The following is a 21,950-nucleotide window of genomic DNA, read 5'->3' as shown; positions in this document are numbered from 1 at the left end:
ACCACGTGATGATCGGGTGTGATAGGCTCTACGTTCAAATACAACGGGTGCAAAACAGTTGCACACGCGGAATACTCAGGTTATACTTGACGAGCCAAGCATATGCAGATATGGCCTCGGAACACGGAGACCGAAAGGTCGAGCGTGAATCATATAGTAGATATGATCAACATAGTGATGTTCACCAATGAAACTACTCCATCTCACGTGATGATCGGACATGGTTTAGTTGATTTGGATCACGTAATCACTTAGAGGATTAGAGGGATGTCTATCTAAGTGGGAGTTCTTTAAGTAAATTAACTGAACTTAAATTTATCATGAAACTTAGTACCTGATAAAGTATCTTGCTTGTTTATGCTTGTTTGTAGATAGATGGCTCGTGCTGTTGTTCCGTTGAATTTTAATGCGTTCCTTGAGAAAGCAAAGTTGAAAGATGATGGTAGCAATTACACGAAGTGGGTCCGTAACTTGAGGATTATCCTCATTGTTGCACAGAAGAATTACGTCCTGGAAGCACCGCTGGGTGCCAGGCCTGCTGTTGGAGCAACGCCGGATGTTATGAACGTCTGGCAGAGCAAAGCTGATGACTACTCGATAGTTTAGTGTGCCATGCTTTACGGCTTAGAATCGGGACTTCAACGACGTTTTGAACGTCATGGAGCATATGAGATGTTCCAGGAGTTGAAGTTAATATTTCAAGCAAATGCCCGGATTGAGAGATATGAAGTCTCCAATAAGTTCTATAGCTACAAGATGGAGGAGAACAGTTTTGTCAGTGAGCATATACTCAAAATGTCTGGGTATAATAATCACTTGATTCAGATGGGAGTTAATCTTCCAGATGATTGCGTCATTGACATAATTCTCCAATCACTGCCACCAAGCTACAAGAGCTTCGTGATGAACTATAATATGCAAGGGATGAATAAGACTATTCCCGAGCTCTTCGCAATGCTGAAAGCTGCGGAGGTAGAAATCAAGAAGGAGCATCAAGTGTTGATGGTCAACAAGACCACTAGTTTCAAGAAAAAGGGCAAAGGAAAGAAGAAGGGGAACTTCAAGAAGAATAGCAAACAAGTTGCTGCTCAAGAGAAGAAACCCAAGTCTGGACCTAAGCCTGAAACTGAGTGCTTCTACTGCAAGCAGACTGGTCACTGGAAGCGGAACTGCCCCAAGTATTTGGCGGATAAGAAGGATGGCAATGTGAACAAAGGTATATGTGATATACATGTTATTGATGTGTACCTTACTAATGCTCGCAGTAGCACCTGGGTATTTGATACTGGTTCTGTTGCTAATATTTGCAACTCGAAACAGGGACTACGGATTAAGCGAAGATTGGCTAAGGACGAGGTGACGATGCGCGTGGGAAACAGTTCCAAAGTCGATGTGATCGCGGTCGGCACACTACCTCTACATCTACCTTCGGGATTAATATTAGACCTAAATAGTTGTTATTTGGTGCCAGCGTTGAGCATGAACATTATATCTGGATCTTGTTTGATGCGAGACGGTTATTCATTTAAATCAGAGAATAATGGTTGTTCTATTTATATGAGTAATATCTTTTATGGTCATGCACCGTTGAAGAGTGGTCTATTCTTATTGAATCTCGATAGTAGTAACACACATATTCATAATGTTGAAGCCAAAAGATGCAGAGTTGATAATGATAGTGCAACTTATTTGTGGCACTGCCGTTTAGGTCATATCGGTGTAAAGCGCATGAAGAAACTCCATACTGATGGACTTTTGGAACCACTTGATTATGAATCACTTGGTACTTGCGAACCGTGCCTCATGGGCAAGATGACCAAAACACCGTTCTCCGGTACTATGGAGAGAGCAACAGATTTGTTGGAAATCATACATACAGATGTATGTAGTCCGATGAATATTGAGGTTCGTGGCGGATATCGTTATTTTCTCACCTTCACAGATGACTTAAGCAGATATGGGTATATCTACTTAATGAAACATAAGTCTGAAACGTTTGGAAAGTTCAAAGAATTTCAGAGTGAAGTTGAAAATCATCGTAACAAGAAAATAAAGTTTCTATGATCTGATCGTGGAGGAGAATATTTGAGTTACGAGTTTGGTGTACATTTGAAAAATTGTGGAATAGTTTCGCAACTCACGCCACCCGGAACACCACAGCGTAATGGTGTGTCCGAACGTCGTAATCGTACTTTACTAGATATGGTGCGATCTATGATGTCTCTTACTGATTTACCGCTATTGTTTTGGGGTTAAGCTCTAGAGACGGCCGCATTCACGTTAAATAGGGCACCATCAAAATCCGTTGAGACGACGCCTTATGAACTGTGGTTTGGCAAGAAACCAAAGTTGTCGTTTCTGAAAGTTTGGGGCTGCGATGCTTATGTGAAAAAGCTTCAACCTGATAAGCTCGAACCCAAATCGGAGAAATGTGTCTTCATAGGATATCCAAAGGAGACTATTGGATACACCTTCTATCACAGATCCGAAGGCAAGACTTTTGTTGCTAAATTCGGAAACTTTCTAGAGAAGGAGTTTCTCTCGAAAGAAGTGAGTGGGAGGAAAGTAGAACTTGATGAGGTAACTGTACCCGCTCCCTTATTGGAAAGTAGTACATCACAGAAAACTGTTTCTGTGACACCTACACCAGTTAGTGAGGAAGCTAATGATGATGATCGTGAAACTTCAGAACAAGATACTACTGAACCTCGTAGATCAACCAGAGTAAGATCCGCGCCAGAGTGGTACGGTAATCCCGTTCTGGAAGTCATGCTACTAGATCATGATGAACCTATGAACTATGAAGAAGCGATGGTGAGCCCAGATTCCGCAAAGTGGCTTGAAGCCATGAAATCTGAGATGGGATCCATGTATGAGAACAAAGTATGGACTTTGGTTGACTTGCTCGATGATCGGCAAGCAATTGAGAATAAATGGATCTTCAAGAAGAAGACTGACGCCGACGGTAATATTACTTTCTACAAAGCTCGACTTGTCGCAAAAGGGTTTCAGCAAGTTCAAGGGATTGACTACGATGAGACCTTCTCACCCGTAGCGATGCTTAAGTCTGTCCGAATCATGTTAGCAACGAATCATGTTAGCAATTGCCGCATTTTATGATTATGAAATTTGGCAGATGGATGTCAAAACTGCATTCCTGAATGGATTTCTGGAAGAAGAGTTGTATATGATGCAACCAGAAGGTTTTGTCGATCCAAAGGGAGCTAACAAAGTGTGCAAGCTCCAGCGATCCATTTATGGACTGGTGCAAGCCTCTCGGAGTTGGAATAAACGCTTTGATAGTGTGATCAAAGCATTTGGTTTTATACAGACTTTGGAGAAGCCTGTATTTACAAGAAAGTGAGTGGGAGCTCTGTAGCATTTCTGATATTATATGTGGATGACATATTACTGATTGGAAATAATATAGAATTTCTGGATAGCATAAAGGGATACTTGAATAAGAGTTTTTCAATGAAAGACCTCGGTGAAGCTGCTTACATATTAGGCATAAAGATCTATAGAGATAGATCAAGACGCTTAATTGGACTTTCACAAAGCACATACCTTGACAAGATTTTGAAGAAGTTCAAAATGGATCAAGCAAAGAAAGGGTTCTTGCCTGTGTTACAAGGTGTGAAATTGAGTAAGACTCAATGTCCGACCACTGCAGAAGATAGAGAGAAATGAAAGATGTTCCCTATGCTTCAGCCATAGGCTCTATCATGTATGCAATGCTGTGTACCAGACCTGATGTGTGCCTTGCTATAAGTCTAGCAGGGAGGTACCAAAGTAATCCAGGAGTGGATCACTGGACAGCGGTCAAGAACATCCTGAAGTACCTGAAAAGGACTAAGGATATGTTTCTCGTATATGGAGGTGACAAAGAGCTCATCGTAAACGGTTACGTTGATGCAAGCTTTGACACTGATCCGGACGATTCTAAATCGCAAACCGGATACGTGTTTACATTAAACGGTGGAGCTGTCAGTTGGTGCAGTTCTAAACAAAGCGTCGTGGCGGGATCTACGTGTGAAGCGGAATACATAGCTGCTTCGGAAGCAGCAAATGAAGGAGTCTGGATGAAGGAGTTCATATCCGATCTAGGTGTCATACCTAGTGCATCGGGTCCAATGAAAATCTTTTGTGACAATACTGGTGCAATTGCCTTGGCGAAGGAATCCAGATTTCACAAAAGAACCAAGCACATCAAGAGACGCTTCAATTCCATCCGGGATCTAGTCCAGGTGGGAGACATAGAGATTTGCAAGATACATACGGATCTGAATGTTGCAGACCCGTTGACTAAGCCTCTTCCACGAGCAAAACATGATCAGCACCAAGGCTCCATGGGTGTTAGAATCATTACTGTGTAATCTAGATTATTGACTCTAGTGCAAGTGGGAGACTGAAGGAAATATGCCCTAGAGGCAATAATAAAGTTATTATTTATTTCCTTATATCATGATAAATGTTTATTATTCATGCTAGAATTGTATTAACCGAAACATAATACATGTGTGAATACATAGACAAACAGAGTGTCACTAGTATGCCTCTACTTGACTAGCTCGTTAATCAAAGATGGTTATGTTTCTAACCATGGACAAAGAGTTGTTATTTGATTAACGGGATCACATCATTAGTTGAATGATCTGATTGACATGACCCATTCCATTAGCTTAGCACCCGATCGTTTAGTATGTTGCTATTGCTTTCTTCATGACTTATACATGTTCCTATGACTATGAGATTATGCAACTCCCGTTTGCCGGAGGAACACTTTGTGTGCTACCAAACGTCACAACGTAACTGGGTGATTATAAAGGAGCTCTACAGGTGTCTCCAAAGGTACATGTTGGGTTGGCGTATTTCGAGATTAGGATTTGTCACTCCGATTGTCGGAGAGGTATCTCTGGGCCCTCTCGGTAATGCACATCACATAAGCCTTGCAAGCATTGCAACTAATAGTTGCGGGATGATGTATTACAGAACGAGTAAAGAGACTTGACTTGCTAGTAACGAGATTGAACTAGGTATTGAGATACCGACGATCGAATCTCGGGCAAGTAAACATAACGATGACAAAGGGAACAACGTATGTTGTTATGCGGTATGACCGATAAGGATCTTCGTAGAATATGTAGGAGCCAATATGAGAATCCAGGTTCCGCTATTGGTTATTGACCGGAGATGTGTCTCGGTCATGTCTACATAGTTCTCGAACCCGTAGGGTCCGCACGCTTAACGTTACGATGACAGTTTTATTATGAGTTTATGTGTTTTGATGTACCTAAGGTTGTTCGGAGTCCCGGATGTGATCACGGACATGACGAGGAGTCTCTTAAATGGTCGAGACATAAAGATTGATATATTGGAAGCCTATGTTTGGATATCGGAAGTGTTCCGGGTGAAATCGGGATTTTACCGGAGTACCGGGAGATTATCGGAACCCCCCGGGAGCTATATGGGCCATAGTGGGCCTTAGTGGAAAAGAGAAAAGTCAGCCCAACATGGGCCACGCGCCCCTCCCCTCCCTTGGTCCGAATAGGACAAGGAGAGGGGGTCGGCCCCTCTCTCTTTTCCCCCCTCCGCGAATCCTATTCCAACTAGAATTGGAAGGGGGGAATCCTACTCCCAGAGGGAGTAGGACTCTCCTGGCGCGCCTCTCCTAGGCCGGCCGCCCCCTTTATCCTTTATATACGGAGGCAGGGGCACCCCTAGAAACACAAGTTGATCCACGTGATCATATTCTTAGCCGTGTGCGGTGCCCCCTTCCACCATAGTCCTCGATAATATTGTAGCGGTGCTTAGGCGAAGCCCTGCGACGGTAGTACATCAAGATCGTCACCACGCCGTCGTGCTGACGGAACTCTTCCCCGACACTTTGCTGGATCGGAGTCCGGGGATCGTCATCGAGCTGAACGTGTGCTAGAACTCGGAGGTGCCGTAGTTTCGGTGCTTGATCGGTCGGGCCGTGGAGACGTACGACTACATCAACCAAACGCTTCCGTTGTCGATCTACAAGGTACGTAGATCACACTCTCCCCTCTCGTTGCTATGCATCACCATGATCTTGCGTGTGCGTAGGAAATTTTTTTGAAATTACTACGTTCCCCAACACTAATGTGCATGTATGCGGTGGTATTTCCATGTTTTCGTCTTATCAGACCGCAGGGACTTCAACCGTGCTGATGGGCAATGGTTCAATTGCTTCTGTTCGTGGTGTTGGCACGGTCGATCTGAAGTTTACTTCGGGGAAGATCGTGCGGCTGAAGAACGTGCATTATGTCCCCTCCGTCAATAAAAATCTTGTTAGCGGATCTCTTCTGTGTAGAGATGGCTACGAGCTTGTCTTTGAGTCGAATAAATTTGTAATATCCAAGTATGGAACCTTTGTTGGTAAAGGCTATGAGTCAGGAGGCTTGTTTCGTTTATCCTTATTAGACGTTTGCAATAAAGTTGTTAATCATATTTGCAACAATAGTGAATCCAATATGTGGCATTCACGTCTTTGTCATGTTAACTTTGGTTGCATGTCGCGACTAGCGAAGTTGAACTTAATCCCTAGTTTCACCACCGCCAAGGGATCTAAGTGTCAAGTGTGTGTGGAAGCTAAGCAACCTCGTAAGTCTCACACGACTGCGGAAATAAGAAATCTTGCACCACTAGAGCTCATACATTCAGATCTATGTGAAATGAATGGTGTGTTGACAAAAGGTGGAAAGAAATATTTCATGACGTTAATTGATGACTCCACTAGATACTCCCGTGTGTATCTTCTGAAATATAAGGATGAGGCTTTGAACTTTTTCAAGATCTATAAAGCTCAAGTGGAAAACCAACTTGATCGAAAAATCAATAGTCACCCAGTTACGTTGTGACGTTTGGCACACCCAAGGCAACTCCTACGGCATCCGGGAGTTGCACAATCTCATGGTCTAAGGAAATGATACTTGACATCCAGAAAAGCTACAGCAAACGAACTACACGATCTTTGTGCTATGCTTAGTTTGGGTCTTGTCCATCACATCATTCTCCTAATGATGTGATCCCGTTATCAATGACATCCCATGTCCATAGCCAGGAAACCATGACTATCTATTGATCAACGAGCTAGTCAACTAGAGGCTCACTAGGGACACATTGTGGTCTATGTATTCACACATGTATTACGATTTCCGGATAATACAATTATAGCATGAATAATAGATAATTATCATGAACAAGGAAATATAATAATCATTTTATTATTGCCTCTAGGGCATATTTCCAAACAACTTTACTTCTTGGTTGTTTTGTGTAAAGGCTAGCGTTCTGCTATTTGATCAATTTTGTCGATATATATGTGCATTGTACTATGATCCTTATGATATGAATGAGACACGTATTACCATAAAAATGGAATTTTATTCATGTATAGGATAGGAATCAACTCTTTACATTTCCTTCTTTTGCGGTAAATTCTTCACATTTCAATTAAAGGAAAAAAAAGGTTAGTCTAAATTTAATGAAAAAATTCTTATCTTATGCATCAAATGATATCTCTTTCCCCATGGAAATTGATATACAACGTAATAGTGCTGATATTATGTTCTACAAATCATAACTTTTATAATTTCCTATGGTCAATCTTGCCATGGAGGTATACATAGGAGTTGTGTGTGTACTTGTACATCTTCATGAAGCAGATCTTGTGCTCCTAACACACAAACAAGATTCCCTCTTTGGCACTTCTCTCTCGATCATAGCACCAACTAATCTAAGGGAGCGTTCGGTTTCTCACTGCTCCTATAACTCCGCTCCCGGAGCGGACGGGATTGCAGCTTATTTTGACGGAGCTGGCAAAACCAAGCTCCACAACTCCTCGGAGCGGATCGATTCCGAACGGGGCATAAGATTGCTAGTTTATTAGGGACTGTTTGGTTCCTAGCCAAACCTTGCCACACTTTGCCACAACTAACCTTAGGCAAGTTTGACCAAGTTAGGTAGGTGTTTGGTTCTAGCCACACCTAAGGCAAGAATTTTTTTTATGAGCAGTGAACCCCACATGTCATAGACACAAGAAGTGTGGTAAGATTCTCTTAGGCAAGCCAAAGTGTGGCTAACAATTTGAGCAACTCAAGTAAGGCACGTGTGGCAAATGTGGAAAAAATTATGTGGCAATATATGGCAATGATAGTCACAATCCAAACAGCCCCTTACTTACTCATCAGGGAAGGACATGCCGGCTAGCAGGGGGCAGGTAGGTAAGGGGAGTTCTGTGCTCTCAATCGAGGATCTCAATGTTCCTCTAGTCTTCGTCGCCCTCCTTCTCGCCCAAGGCGAGATGATTGCGGACGGAGCAGAGCCAACTGTGTTGCAGCGCCATGCTCATAGTGATGCAATCCTTGTTCCAAAGCCAACGAAGAGGCCTTGACAACACAGTCCACATAGGAGTACAAGACATGTGCTTGTTCTTTTCTAGCTCTCTGTTGGAGTTGAACATGAGGAGGAAAGGTGTTGGGAAAAATAGATAAACATGAATAACAAGGGCACTACCATTGACAAGTGGGTCATTTTAGAAAAAATAAATTGCTGAGCTATCTGGCACCTCAACAACATACTGACTAACTACCCTGAATTTCACTACCCAGAGGTCCCAAAGGTTATTTGTCTGGCCTAGGGGGTCATGTGATTGATTCATGAACCCGAAGGGGTTAATGTTGACTTTTTCTGACGTAGATACCTACGGAATTTTTTTTCTCACTGGTTGAACCTACAGGAAATATTGGATTTTTTGTCTAAAAAAACCATCTGCCGAGTCAAATTGCCAGAAAAGACCATCTTCAAAATGAATTGACAAAAAAGACTAGCTGCACCGTGGCGGCAGGCGCAGCAGACGACACGTGGCACCTGCCGCCACAGTCGCCGGCGGCAGCCCCTGCCGCCACGAGCGCAGGCGGCAGCTCGGGCATAACAGGTTTTCCGTCCGCGCCAGCTGCAACGGAATGGGCAGGCGGCCGCTACTGCTGCGAGTGTGCGCCAGATGGGCCCTGCCGCTGCTGTTAATCTGCAAGCGAAGAACAAATGCACAATATTATATAAACAAATGCACAATATTATATATGACTATTTGTGTCGGCCAGTCAGGTGGTGATGTATTTATCCGGTAATACCTAACGAGTGGGTGGAGTTCATGTGATTGACATATCGAGAACAGCTGAACAGATCATCTCACGCTTTCCAGTAATCTATCTACAGCGCATCAATACGAGCATTTGTGTGTTCAGGCATTGGCCTGCCTGCCCGTGTGATTAGTGATCAATCTTGCTTTTGTACTACTATTACATCTCGACGAAACCCGAGTTGTTGAAGCAAGGAAGCAGTGCGCAACAGCAACAGCGGCTGCCGCCTCGGGCTGTGGCGGCAGGGCCCACCTGGCCTGCCGCGGTACGCGCAGCAGACGTACCACTCCGGTGTTCCGTTGCAGCTGGTGCGCCGGATGAAAAAAACCTGTTAAGCCTGGGCTGCCGCCTGCACCCATGGCGGCAGGTGCCACGTGTCTGCTGCCGCACCTGCCGCCATGACTCAGCTGGTCTTTTTTAACAATTTGATCTAGAAATAGTTTTTTTTGTCAATATCACTCGGCGGGTGGTCCTTTTGGACAAAAATTTGAAAATATTGTAGAGCTACAGAAAACACTTATGGACTTCATCTACATTTTTTGAAAAAGGGTGAATTTTATTAGCTTAAAATGAAGCATCAAGAGAATACAAACATGATGAGCACACACCCGGTCTCTGCATAGCTAAGATGCACACAGCCAACACCAACCCACACAAAAAACACGTCAGCAAATAGCAAAGTTATATAAGATCAAAGCTATGCATGGGCGAGAAAAAAAAACAAAAAAAAAACAAAGTGATCAGTTCTGTGATCGGCAAACTATAGGAAAGACCATATCTGCACCAACCGTCTCAAGACACCATATGAACATCGTGATTCTTCAACAGCAACGCCTTCAGCAAGGGAGCAACGCTGAAACGCTGTCGTCACTGGATCCAGCAGTCAACGCCGGAATCTAGGTTTTCACCCTGAAGAAATTGTCCGAGCATATCCGAGCAATGCCTTCAACAAGGTAACGATGTATAACCATCGCCATTGCCAGAATTCAATTCTGGGCTTTCACCCCGGAGCTCGATACCGGGTACTTAAGAAGCAGCACCATCGACGTCACAAATGTGTTGTCGCCACCATTTTTCCATGACCCCGGCAGCTACATGCGATGCGCCGCTGCATAACCATTCCTTTGCGTCAACCCATAGGTTCAGTCAGTAGGAAAATCTGCTATAGGTGTAGTGTTACTCACAGGGCCGTACAACACACGCCACACAATTTTTAAAAAACTATGTGTACCAAAGATGTAAAATTCTGAATTCTTATCTACTATTATAGTATCTTTTAGCTGGAACAAATAATCCTTCTAGAATTCTTTTATACAGAATCTTTGAGTTTATCTCCATTAAAATATATTCTTCCATGCAGGATTTTTAAGCCCTGTGATATCAAATTAGGCAGTCGTATATATTAGGTTTGTGTCAAGCCCCTTTTTAGAAGAATTTCTTTAGGCTAGTGCAACATTACCCGAACTAGCACTTCTGACATGGATATGAGTTCGAAGATTCTACTTTCACCATTAAATTATAAACAAACATATTTTTTTTGAGAGGCAGGTGCTGCCACCTGGAAGAAGACTGGAGTGTGGAGTTGGCCACTGGGTAGATTCCTGGTAAATGCTCTTGGAACGAACTTGGCTAATCCATTCACTGGCAGAACATTGTATAACATAACTTAACTCTTGCTCAGCACCACTGGCCGTAACATTAGTACACGCCAACAAAACCATCATTGCTCGCACAAGCCAGCAGAGGGAGAGCAAAGCAAGAACCGCACGGCACGGCACGACACTCTGCGAGTGGAGTGACTGACATCCATCGATCGGCATGTCGACGGCGTCGGGGCAGCAGCAGCCGCCGCCGCCGCACCGGGGGCTGTGGAGCCTCGGCGGGACGGTGGAGCTCGTGGCGGCGTTCACGGCGGTGTGCCTCGCGCTGTACGGGGCGGTGCTGTACCTCAACTATCTGTACGTGCGGTGGAGCGGGCGGGACGGCGTGCGCCGGACGGGGCCCGGCCCCGAGGCCGGGCCGGCGACGGGGAAGAGGGACGGCGGAGGAGGGCTCGACGAGGCGGCGCTGGCGGCCATGCCGGTGTTCAGGTTCAAGGCGGAGCCGCGCGGGGGCGGCGGCGGCGGCGGCGAGGAGTGCGCGGTGTGCCTGGGCGCCATGCAGGACGGCGACGCGGTGCGCGCCCTGCCCGGGTGCAGCCACGCGTTCCACGCCGGGTGCGTCGACGTCTGGCTGGGCGCTCACGCCACCTGCCCCGTCTGCCGCGCGCACCCTGCTCCGGCAGCGAAGGACGGCTCCAAGACGGCAGAGACCGCCGGACGGGGGCCGGACCCGGAGAGCACGGTATAGCATGCGTGCGTTCGCCATCCCCGAGCTGCCAGTATGGCTTGAGGTACTTATCTTATGGGGTTTGAGTACAGAATGTTTGTGTTAGCTTACTCCGATTGGGAGTCTGGGACCGACAATTTTGTCTCATGGCTTGTAAATTGTAATCCTACTTGACTTTGGTGATGATAAATAAAGAAGTTCTCCAGATCACTCCGTAACTAGGTTTCTTTAGAAACCTTTGTAACTAAGTTCATATGTGATGTATCCGTAGATACTGACACCCTTTTTCCTAGTTTCAGGAGTAGCAATGTGGACACGTTATTAGTACATAACAGCAGACTTGTGCTAATTTGAAGGATTGTGATATTGGAATATATTGACCGCACCTCTTCATCTGTTCGAACTTTTGGATGAATTGATTGAAACATGAGTTCAATACCCGAGACAAGTGGTCTTTTATTGTAGTTTCACGGTATATATTGCACTGTTAATTAATCAATTAACCAACCAGCTAATTCCAATTGTGACCAGCTAATTCCAATTGTGACCAGTCAGGTGAGGAAATTGTGGATGGATGACCCGTATGCACCGCTGAAAAGGACATGACAATCCCTTTTGTGCTGGACAATACTACATGTTTTCAGTCCCATGTTCAACAGTGGTCAGACAAGGATAAGATTAAGGCTTTATCCACTACCACAACGACACCTGATGTTTGAGCGAGCAAGTGCGCGGAAAACATTTCTTTAACCACGACAGTAAATATCTCTGACGCATGAAGCACCGAGGCTAGCGGCAATTATCGCATACTGCATACATCGACCGATGCAGAGATTAAGTCAGGGGTGCTCTCACTTTTGTAAAAAAAAAGAATTTAGTCATGTATTGCATCAAATTGAGCACGGCATATGGTGACAACAACACGTCAAGTCACCGCCACCTTCAGAAATTCAGGGTCCCGGGGTGAAATGAAAAATAAGACCCTAATTTTTTAAAAACCCATATGACTAAAGCCATACACTTATAGTGGGAAAAATATTAGGTGCTACCATAATACCAATTTGAAAATTTCAAATATAAATGTTTCAAAAAAAATCTGAAAAAAAATCATGGATGTTCGTAACATACATGTCTACAAACCCTAAAAAAGTCAGATCCAAATTCGATATACACATTGAGAAGCAAAAAAAGACAAATCGGATGTCAATAGTGCAGTTTTTCAAACTATTTATGTTTTTGTCTTTATTGACACTATGCATGCTCAATTTTTTCCCCAATGTGTACATCGAATTTGGATATGAATTTTTTAGGGTTTGTAAACACACGTGTTGTGAACATCTACGATTTTTTTTCAGAAGTTGTTAATACATTTAAATTTGAATTTTTTGAATTGGTATCATGGGAGCATCTAGGTGCTGGTAGCACCTGATATTTTCCCACTTATAGTGCAGCAGGTCGGCATGGAAAATTTGAACCAACAAGGTGTCAAGTACCACTGATTTCCCAAAAGAGAAAAACAAGCACGGTTGATCCTAGCTAAAACAATACAGTCCAGCTCAAGCAGGAGCGACAGACACTCCAAGAGAAAAGTAATCGTAGTGGAAGGTTCTGTTGACCCAATTACCCAGGTCGAGCTAAGATAAGTCGTGGGCACTGACAGTAAAGTCCGCGGCGGTAAAAAACACTAAATTTAAACCGCTGGGAGCTGGCCAGCTGAGCATTTTGTCACGTAGGAGTATACGTGACAGATCACGCACCGGCAAAAGCCAAGCAGCGGAAGCTGTGCGCTCGTGTCGAGCAGAGGTGGCACACACAGGAGATTCCATGGAGACTGGGAAGAGAGGACACACGCTATCTGCATAGAACTGTAACAGTAAACAAGGCTACAAAAGTAGCCATTTTATCAAGTTACCATGTTAGCTCATTATGCAACAGAGAACATCCACACGCATATATATGCACTTCTAAGTGAAAAAACTAAGCTGATAAAAAGGTGCACATGATCAATTAGACAAAGATACAAATATGAAGCACCTGTTTGGGACCTTCTGCATGTACAGTTTCTAGGTACGGGTCATCTGTGAAATGACGCATCAGTAGATGGAACTCAAGGCTTATACCAACCAGTCATACTGAATACTGGTGATGTTACAGTCATTATCGGTTCAATTAACATACATGAAACTACTGATGATGTTACAGTCATTACCGGTTCAATTAGCATACATGAAACTTAGCGCATACCGTCATCGCAGCATCTAAAAACTAAAGTACCAAAGCGTTACAGCAAGGTTCAACTAACATACATGAAACTTAGCGCATACCGTTATCGCAGCATCTAAAAACTAAAGTACCAAAGCGTTACAGCAAGAGCTCACTTACTCCTGATAGGCTTATTCAGCTAGTAAAGAAAGCTCTCCGTAACTTCCCCTTCCACATTTCCCACCAGCTCTCTGTTTTTGTCTTCTGTCCGTAGAATTCAGAGTCTGCACCTACCCTCAAGACACGATCTCTCACAGTTATCAACAGTTCATCTAAAGCAGTGATTTTACTCACAAGAGAGTTCTTCTCATCCTCAGCGTCAACACAAAGTAGGAAGGCATCTATCTCTGCAACATTTGCTTCGCCGTCCTTAACCAAAGCTTCTCTGAATGAACGTAATGCTGTTACGAGGACAGATGAAGCCTTTTCTGTGCCCTCAGGACCAACATCCCACAAAATGTTTCCAGTAACTTCAGATTCTGAATCCTCCTGTGAAAAAGGGGAATTCGGTGTAAAAAAAGGAATTCAAGTGTTTGTATGGACAAATATGTGCAAGGCAATAGATTCTAGTGATACAGATCATTTTATCTAGCTGTTGCAGAAGCAATGAAGGTGAAATAAGATACTACATCACTGCCATTTAGAACACTTCAAAATCTACAGTTATTATGATGATATGAAAGCAATTGAAATAGTAACAGCTAAGATTTGATGGAATTAACGATGGTTAAATTTTTATTATAGTTGAGTGTCTTAACTATAGATCAAACTAATATCTGGAATAAAAAAGAAATGCTAGGGTTTTAGGGGGTTATAGTGAGCGATGCATGTTTAATTGGCTTTTACACCCCTAATTAGAAACCAAACAAATATATATAGGATAACAAACTCATCTATCCAATTGGAATTTATCTAGTTATTATTTTTATTTTAGTGAACAATAGAAAAAACAGTTACGATCTAAGAGAAAAATGATGAATTACGATTCAATGATAAATAAACACATCCGTAACTGGGTTCACGGGAAAAAGAAACAAAGTTGCATATTTTTGCTGTTTGGAAACATATTGGAAGATGCTGACTGTTTTTGGACCTTGCTTTTTAAAAGAATGTGGCCTATTTGGACTCTAGCTGGATTAACTAGTCTCCCTCTGTAAACTAATATAAGAGCATTTAGATCACTACTTTATAGTGATCTAAACACTTATATTAGTTTACGGAGGGAGTATAAGAGATAAATTTGCATTTAGAGAACACATATACTTTGCATCCCTCCAAAAACATGCAAGAGGTTAGATAGTGCCATAGGGATAATCGTGTGTACTATCCAACAGCCGAAGTCAAAGCTTGAATGACGCACAGTTCTCACTGGCATCAAATTATGCAACACATATTCATTAAATAAGATATAAATTTAAAGCTGAAGTAGAAGACAGCATAAGTATAAAGAGAATGGAAATGTATAAAGAGAAAGAAAACATAACTTACCATTGAAAATATTACTTATGTATATCCAAATATTTAAACAAGAACAACAACAAAGCCTTTAAGTCCCGAACAAGTTGGGGTAGGCTAGAGTTGAAACCCATAAGCTCTCGAAACCAACTCATGGCTCTGGCACGTGGATAGCTAACTTCCACGTACCTCTATCCGTGGCTAGTTCTTTGATGATATTCCAATCCTTCAGGTCTCTCCATATGGACTCCTCTCATGTCCAGTTTGGTCTATCCCGACATCTCTTGAGGTTATTAGCACACAAACCGTCGGCTATGCACTAGCGCTTCTAGAGGCTTGCGCTATATATGCCCAAACCATCTCAGACGATGTTGGACAAGTTTCTCTTCAATTAGTGCCTACCCCAACTCTATCACGTATATCATCATTCTAGACCCAATCCTTTCTTGTGTGACCACACATCCATCTCAACATGCGTATTTTCCTACGCCAAACTGTTGGACATGTTGCCTTTTAGTTGGCTAACATTCCGCGCCATACAACATCACAGGTCGAACCGCCGTCCTATAGAACCTACCTTTTAGCTTTTGCGGCACTTTCTTGTCATGGAGAACGCCAGAAGCTTGGCGCCACTTCATCCATTTGGGTTTGATTCGATGGCTCACATCTTCATTGATATCATCATCCTTCTGCAGCATTGACCCCATATATCGTAAGGTGTCCTTCTAAGGTACCACCTGCCCACCAAGGCTAACCTCCTCCTCCTCGTGCCTAGTAGTACTGAAACCGCACCACATGTACTAAGTTTTAGTATACTAAGCCTAAAACCTTTTGATTCCAAAGTTTGTCTCCATATATAACTTTCTATTAACCCCCGCCCGACTATCGTCAACTAGCACCACATCATTCGCAAAGAGCATACACCATAGGATATCTCCTTGTGAGCTCATCCATCAACACAACAAAAAGCTAAGGGCTCAATGTTGATCCTTGGTGCAGTCATATTTTAATCAAAAAGTCATCACTGTCGCCATCAATTGTTCGAACACTTGTCACAACATTATCATACATGTCCTTGATGAGGGTAATGTACTTTGTTGGGACTTTGTGTTTCCCCAAGACCCACCACATGACATTCCACAGTATCTTATCGTAGGCCTTCTCCAAGTCAATGAACACCATACGCAGGTCCTTCTTTTGCTCCCTGTATCTCTACATAAGTACTCGTACCAAGAAAATGGTTTCCATGGTTTTTGTCACGCTTGTCATTTTTCATAATTGATACTCAATGACTCTCTCCCATAGCTTCATTGTATGCCTCATCAGCTTAATTCCATGGTAATTAGCACAACTTTGAACACCCCCCTTGTTCTTAAAGATTGGTACTAATATACTTTGCCTCCATTCTTCGGGCATCTTGTTATCCCGAAAATTGAGGTTTAAGAGCTTAATTAGCCATACTATTGCTATGTCCTGAGGCCTCTCCACACCTCAATGAGGATACAATCGGCCCATCGCCTTGCCTCCTTTCATCCTTTTTAAAGCCTTACTGACCTCAGACTCCTGGATTCGTCACACAAAACGCATGTTTGTATCATCAAAGGAGTCATCCAGCTCAATGATAGAGCTCTCATTTTCTCCATTGAAATCTTGTCGAGATACTCCCGCCATCTATGCTTGACCTCCTTGTTCTTTACCAGGAGTCGATCTGCTCCATCCTTGATGCATTTGACTTGGTTGACATCCCTCGTCTTCCTGTCTCGGATCTTGGTCATCTTATAGATGTCCCTTTCACCTTCCTTCGTGTCTAAACGCCGGTAGAGGTCATCATACGCCTAACCTGTTGCTTCACTCACAACTCGCTTTGAGGTCTTCTTTGTCACCTTGTATTTCTCTATGTTGTCACTTATCAGCACTCCTATTCCAAGTTTAGGCGTCTGAAACAACCTTTCTTCTCCTTAATAGCCTTCTGGACATCATCATTTCACCACCAGGTATATTTAATTTAGCTTCGCTCCTACTTCCCATGGTCACCCCAAACTCCTTTGAAGTCACTTTGCGAAAGCAAGTTGCCATCTTCATCCACATATTGTTTGCATCACCTCCTTCCTCCCAAGGGCACCTACATAATAACCCTCTCCTTGAAAGCCTGAGATGCCCCCCCCCGAGCTTCCACCACTTTGTTCTAGTCACTTTGGCGCGTTTTATCCCGCTGGACATGAGCAGAAATCAGCCGCCACAAGCTTATGTCGAGGGACAACGCACTCTCCAGGTATCACCTTAAAATCTAGGCAAGCACGCCTGTCTTATCTTCTCTAGAGGATGAAATCAATCTGGCTAGAGTGTTGACCACTACTAAAAGTCACTAGATAGGATTCTCCCTTTTTAAAGAGGGTGTTAGCTATGGTCATGTTGTAGGCTAGAGCGAACTCTCTTTCTTGATTCCTGCTACCATAGCCAAAGCCACATGCCCCCCTTCAAAACATCTGGTAGATGTACCCATGTGGCCATTGAGGTCTCCTATGAAGAGCTTCTTGCCAATAGGTACACTCCTAACCATGTCTCTAGGCCTTCCGAGAACTCCCCCTTCATTGGGGCCTACTTGGGAAGCATATGCGTTGATAACATTGAGAACTAAGTCCCCAACTACCAGCTTGACTAGGATAAATCCGGTCCCCTTGCCTCTTGACATCTACCACTCCACACCTGAGGCTCTTGTTGATGAAGACAACCACTCCACACCTACTCCATTCCTGTTTGTAGTTGTCCCCATGTACCATAACTTGAAGCCAGTATGCTCCACCTCCACCTTCTGTCCCTTCCATTTGGTTTCTTGGACACATAGGATATCAACACCTCTCCTCACCACTGAATCAACTAGCTCACGTAACTTATCCGTCAAGGACCCTATGTTCCAGCTACCTAAGCAGATCCTAATAGGCTCTGCTAGCTTCCTTACCCTTCACTCTCGTTGAGTCAAATGCAAAGACCCTTACTAACTTTTCACTACACCCGGGCATCAATGTAGCGCACCATTAAGGACGCGACAACCCGATCCTAGCTCACCTATCACCATGTCCAGATCTAAGATACGACACGCCACCAAAGAGGCGATAGCCCAACCATTGCCCATTTAACACCACACCTGGGTTCCGGTATGGCGCGTCACAAAGAAGGATAACCAAATATTTAAACACTATTGAAAATTCTAGTTATTGATATGATAGCTTTATGATTATGCTATCATATAATCTGCAGAAACCCTCCAAATATTTGAACACAACTGACGAATCAAGCTATTCTATTCATATACTAGTTACACATTATGTTTGTGGAGCTTTATATCATAATGCTATACTATAATCTACAGAAACCCTCATGCTATAAGTTGACAATTTTGCATCTATGTAGTAATGTACAAGTAGTTTAGGCTGTCTCCTATTTTTTTTGAAAGAATGGGAATAGCGTTGCCAGCTCTGCTACTATGAGTTAGGTAAATAAGACATGTTACTTGGACTAAAACCGATAGCATATATTCACAGCAACAATCCAATCCTCTCAAGAAACTTCATTCCATGCAATCAATGGACCAAACATAAAAAGGAGTACTTAGCAGTTAGCACCACGGTCACACAAGAATAGGCTCACCATGCTGCATACCAAAGGAGGCCAGGCCAAGTAGGGATGGACAGGGCATGGAAGTTGCTCTCTATTCTTAAAATGCTGGTTCAGCTCCGCTGTTTTCAGAGAGAAGGACAGGAACCACTCAGGGGATTTGTACTGCTCCATGGAATTCTTCCAGGGGGAAATAGAAAGGTAGACAAAACCACTGAAAACTGTCATAAGCCGCACTGAGATTATATCTTCCATTGAACAGTTGGTGACCTCCATAAAGCTAGAGTGCAACGGAAACGTATTGTGCAGCACAAATCGCTGGACGCCATCATCACTGTTTGTCAAGATCCAAACAGAAAGTGTGCATTCCTTCTCATTTACGATACAGAGCCTCCCATTCTTGGTCTGACCAATCTTAAATTCTGGGTATACCACTCTCAAGGGCAGCGGCAGATCTAATAGAGAGAACTGAAAGTTATCTGTGTTGAGCACCAAAATGTACTCGCTGAGAGATGCCCTGCCCACAGACTCGCATTGCCAACAGATAAACCCATCCACTATCGTGCGGGTTGTACGCCTGAATCCCTCAGGCAGCAGCGCGGCCGTCTCCGGGAAAATCTGCCACTCCATGGTGTCCGGTGAGAAGACGGCGACGCGAGCCCAAGGCCGTGAGTAGTCATGACGGACAGAGACCACACGGGGCGGCCTCTGATCCTCTCTGGGGGAGAGTGTGTGGAACTCAAGGGTGGTGCCGTCGGGCATGTCATGGTGCTCCCGGGGGTGGAGAAACAGAGCCTGGGGGTTGTAGTAAACTACCTGCTTGGTGCTCCGATGTTGGAGAGCGATGAAGCCTTCATCGTACGCAATCGAAGGATCGGTGAAATCGACCCCCCACTCGGAAGCGTCGTCGTCTCGTAGGGGACTGAATCTGGCGGCAGTGGGGGGGGCGTGAGGCGGGGAAGGTAGGTACCGTGCGCATGTAGGGTGTGAGGAAGAGAGCGAGGAGCGGGGGCGCGTGGAGCGCACGGAAGCTGCGGCGGAAGGCGCGGGACGAACGAACGGCGCCCAGGAAGGTGCGGCAGGTGAAGGCGGCGGAGGCGAGGTTGGGGAGGTCCGGGAGGCGGAGGAAGATCTCTCGGAGCTGGTCGTCGTCGAGGGCACTTATGGTGGTGGGAGCGGATGGTATAGGGTGCTCCGCCGCCACCGCCGGCGGCGGCGGCGGGTGGGAAGCCATGGCTGCTTGGCTGCCGAGTTCAAGTGGCCGCGGATTTGGAATGGCAGACGCTCGGAAACGCAGACCTAGCCGCTTGGAAGTTTTTTTTAATCTTTTTTCCCCTGAGCCAGAGAAGCGTCACGAGGGAAGCACTAGCAATCAGACTACTGAAATCCCCTCCTCGTAGGTCTCGAACCTAGGGTTTTCCAGTCCTCCGGCGGCCAGGCCGCCGTGAGTTTTTTCACTGAGATTTGATTGATGGCCAAAAGGTCGGGCTGTTGTTTCCCTCTCGCACGCCCCTCTACTCCTCCACCGAGCAGTTTCCCAACGTCGGTGCTGGTTTGGATAGAAAGCGCTTGCGACCTATTTTGGGACGATCATGTCGACGGAGATCCCGAGTGGCAGTTCGGGTACGACGGGATTAGAAGATGACACCAGTAGGCTGCTGGAAAGATTGAATCTGGAAGAAGATGAGGCGGATGATCTTGTTTGGGAAGATGAGATTGATGCAGAAGAAATCAGACCTAAGTGGTTGGCGTTAGGGCGACTCCTAACGAAGAAAAGCTTTAGCCAGAGTGCGCTGATAGCAGAGATGAAGGCGGCCTGGAATCCTGCTCAGGCGGTGGTCTGGAGGAGGATTAATGCAAACCTTTTTTCAATACAATTCAATTGCCTTGCGGATTGGAACAAGGCCATGCATCAGGGCCCTTGGGATTTCCATGGAACGGCCTTGCTCATGGAAGAATATGATGGTTTTACCAACCCAGAAAAGATTAAGTTAGACAGGTTGACGACGTGGTGTCAAATCCACAAGTTACCTGATGGAGTTCTCAAGAGCAAGAGTGCGCTGCAGAATCTAGCGAGCCGGATCGGCAAGGTCGAGGAGGTACATGTCACACTCCCCAACAGTTTCATCGGTGAGTTCATCAGAGTACGAGTGAGCCTGGATGTTAACAAGAAATTGACTAGGGCTGTGGGGATAACTAAAGGAGGTGAAACTGAGAAGTACTTGGTAAAATTTGAGAAACTCCCAACTTTCTGTAATGCTTGCAGTTTGTTAGGCCATTGGCATGAAGAATGTGGGACAGGAAAGCATGCCAAATCAAAATTTCAATGGGGGAGTTTCTTGATGGCCACTCACAGAGGCAGAGGGGGTGGACGTGGTCCGTCTGACCGGCAGAGAGGAGACATGGATGATTCTGTTGGAAGGGGAAGAGGTCTTGGACGAGGTTTTGGTAGAGGCCGGGGAACTGATAATGACCCCCTTGCTGATTTGAGTAAAGGTGGAGAGACATCAGTTAGTTGGAGACACAATTATGCCCAGAAGGAAAGCAATGAGACTAGTGGTACAACAAGGAATGAGATCATTCCAGGAACCAACAACCAAGACGCAAGAGTGATGGCAGCATCAGAAAACATCTTGGGGAAGAGGACAGCCCAAGATAGCAACACATCTACTTTACCGCCTGGAAAAATAAGTGTGGATACAGACCCAACATCTGCGATAATTCCTTTTACAGGGAATAAAACAGTTCAGGAACTAGAAAAGGCCACGTTTGCGAAAAAGGTAAATCTTTTTGAAACAACAACAGATGAGGAAAGGGTCCCGGGACCCTTCGATACACCTCAGAAGAGTATGAACAGGAAGAGGCTCAAGGATAAGGATGGACAGGCTGTTGATAATAACCCAAGTTCTTCACGACATTCAGGATCAGCGACACCTCTTGAGGGTGATCGCCGGGAACAATGAAACTCTTGGCTTGGAACTTCCGGGGACTAGGGAATGAACCGGCAGTTCGAGCTTTGCTGGATGTCCAGCGAAGCGTACTTCCCGATGTGATGTTTCTGTTGGAGACTCACCTAGATAGCTATCCGGCTGAATGCTTAAGACGTAGATTAAAAATGGATCA

At 44.6% G+C, this 21,950-nt stretch overlaps 1 protein-coding gene and 1 pseudogene across 1 annotated transcript; one reads left to right on the top strand and one right to left on the bottom strand.

Moving 5' to 3' along the window:
- Window positions 1–10,788: 10,788 nt before the first annotated feature.
- On the top strand, window positions 10,789–11,705 carry LOC125534159 (E3 ubiquitin-protein ligase ATL6-like). Its single transcript, XM_048697445.1, has one exon. The coding sequence runs from the start codon at window positions 10,986–10,988 to the stop codon at window positions 11,514–11,516; it is 531 nt and encodes a 176-aa protein (XP_048553402.1). The 5' UTR covers window positions 10,789–10,985; the 3' UTR covers window positions 11,517–11,705.
- A 2,186-nt stretch (window positions 11,706–13,891) lies between these two features.
- On the bottom strand, window positions 13,892–20,153 carry LOC125534158 (annotated as a pseudogene).
- Window positions 20,154–21,950: the final 1,797 nt, after the last annotated feature.

The sequence above is a fragment of the Triticum urartu genome, chromosome 2 (genome assembly GCF_003073215.2).
Source record: "Triticum urartu cultivar G1812 chromosome 2, Tu2.1, whole genome shotgun sequence".
NCBI classification, from domain to species: Eukaryota; Viridiplantae; Streptophyta; class Magnoliopsida; order Poales; family Poaceae; genus Triticum; species Triticum urartu.
This window is presented reverse-complemented; position numbering and strand designations above follow the sequence as displayed.

What these genes read in the sequence shown, in the direction of transcription:
- LOC125534159 (XM_048697445.1), top strand. Translation starts at nt 10,986, where the DNA reads ATGTCGACGGCGTCGGGGCAGCAGCAGCCGCCGCCGCCGCACCGGGGG.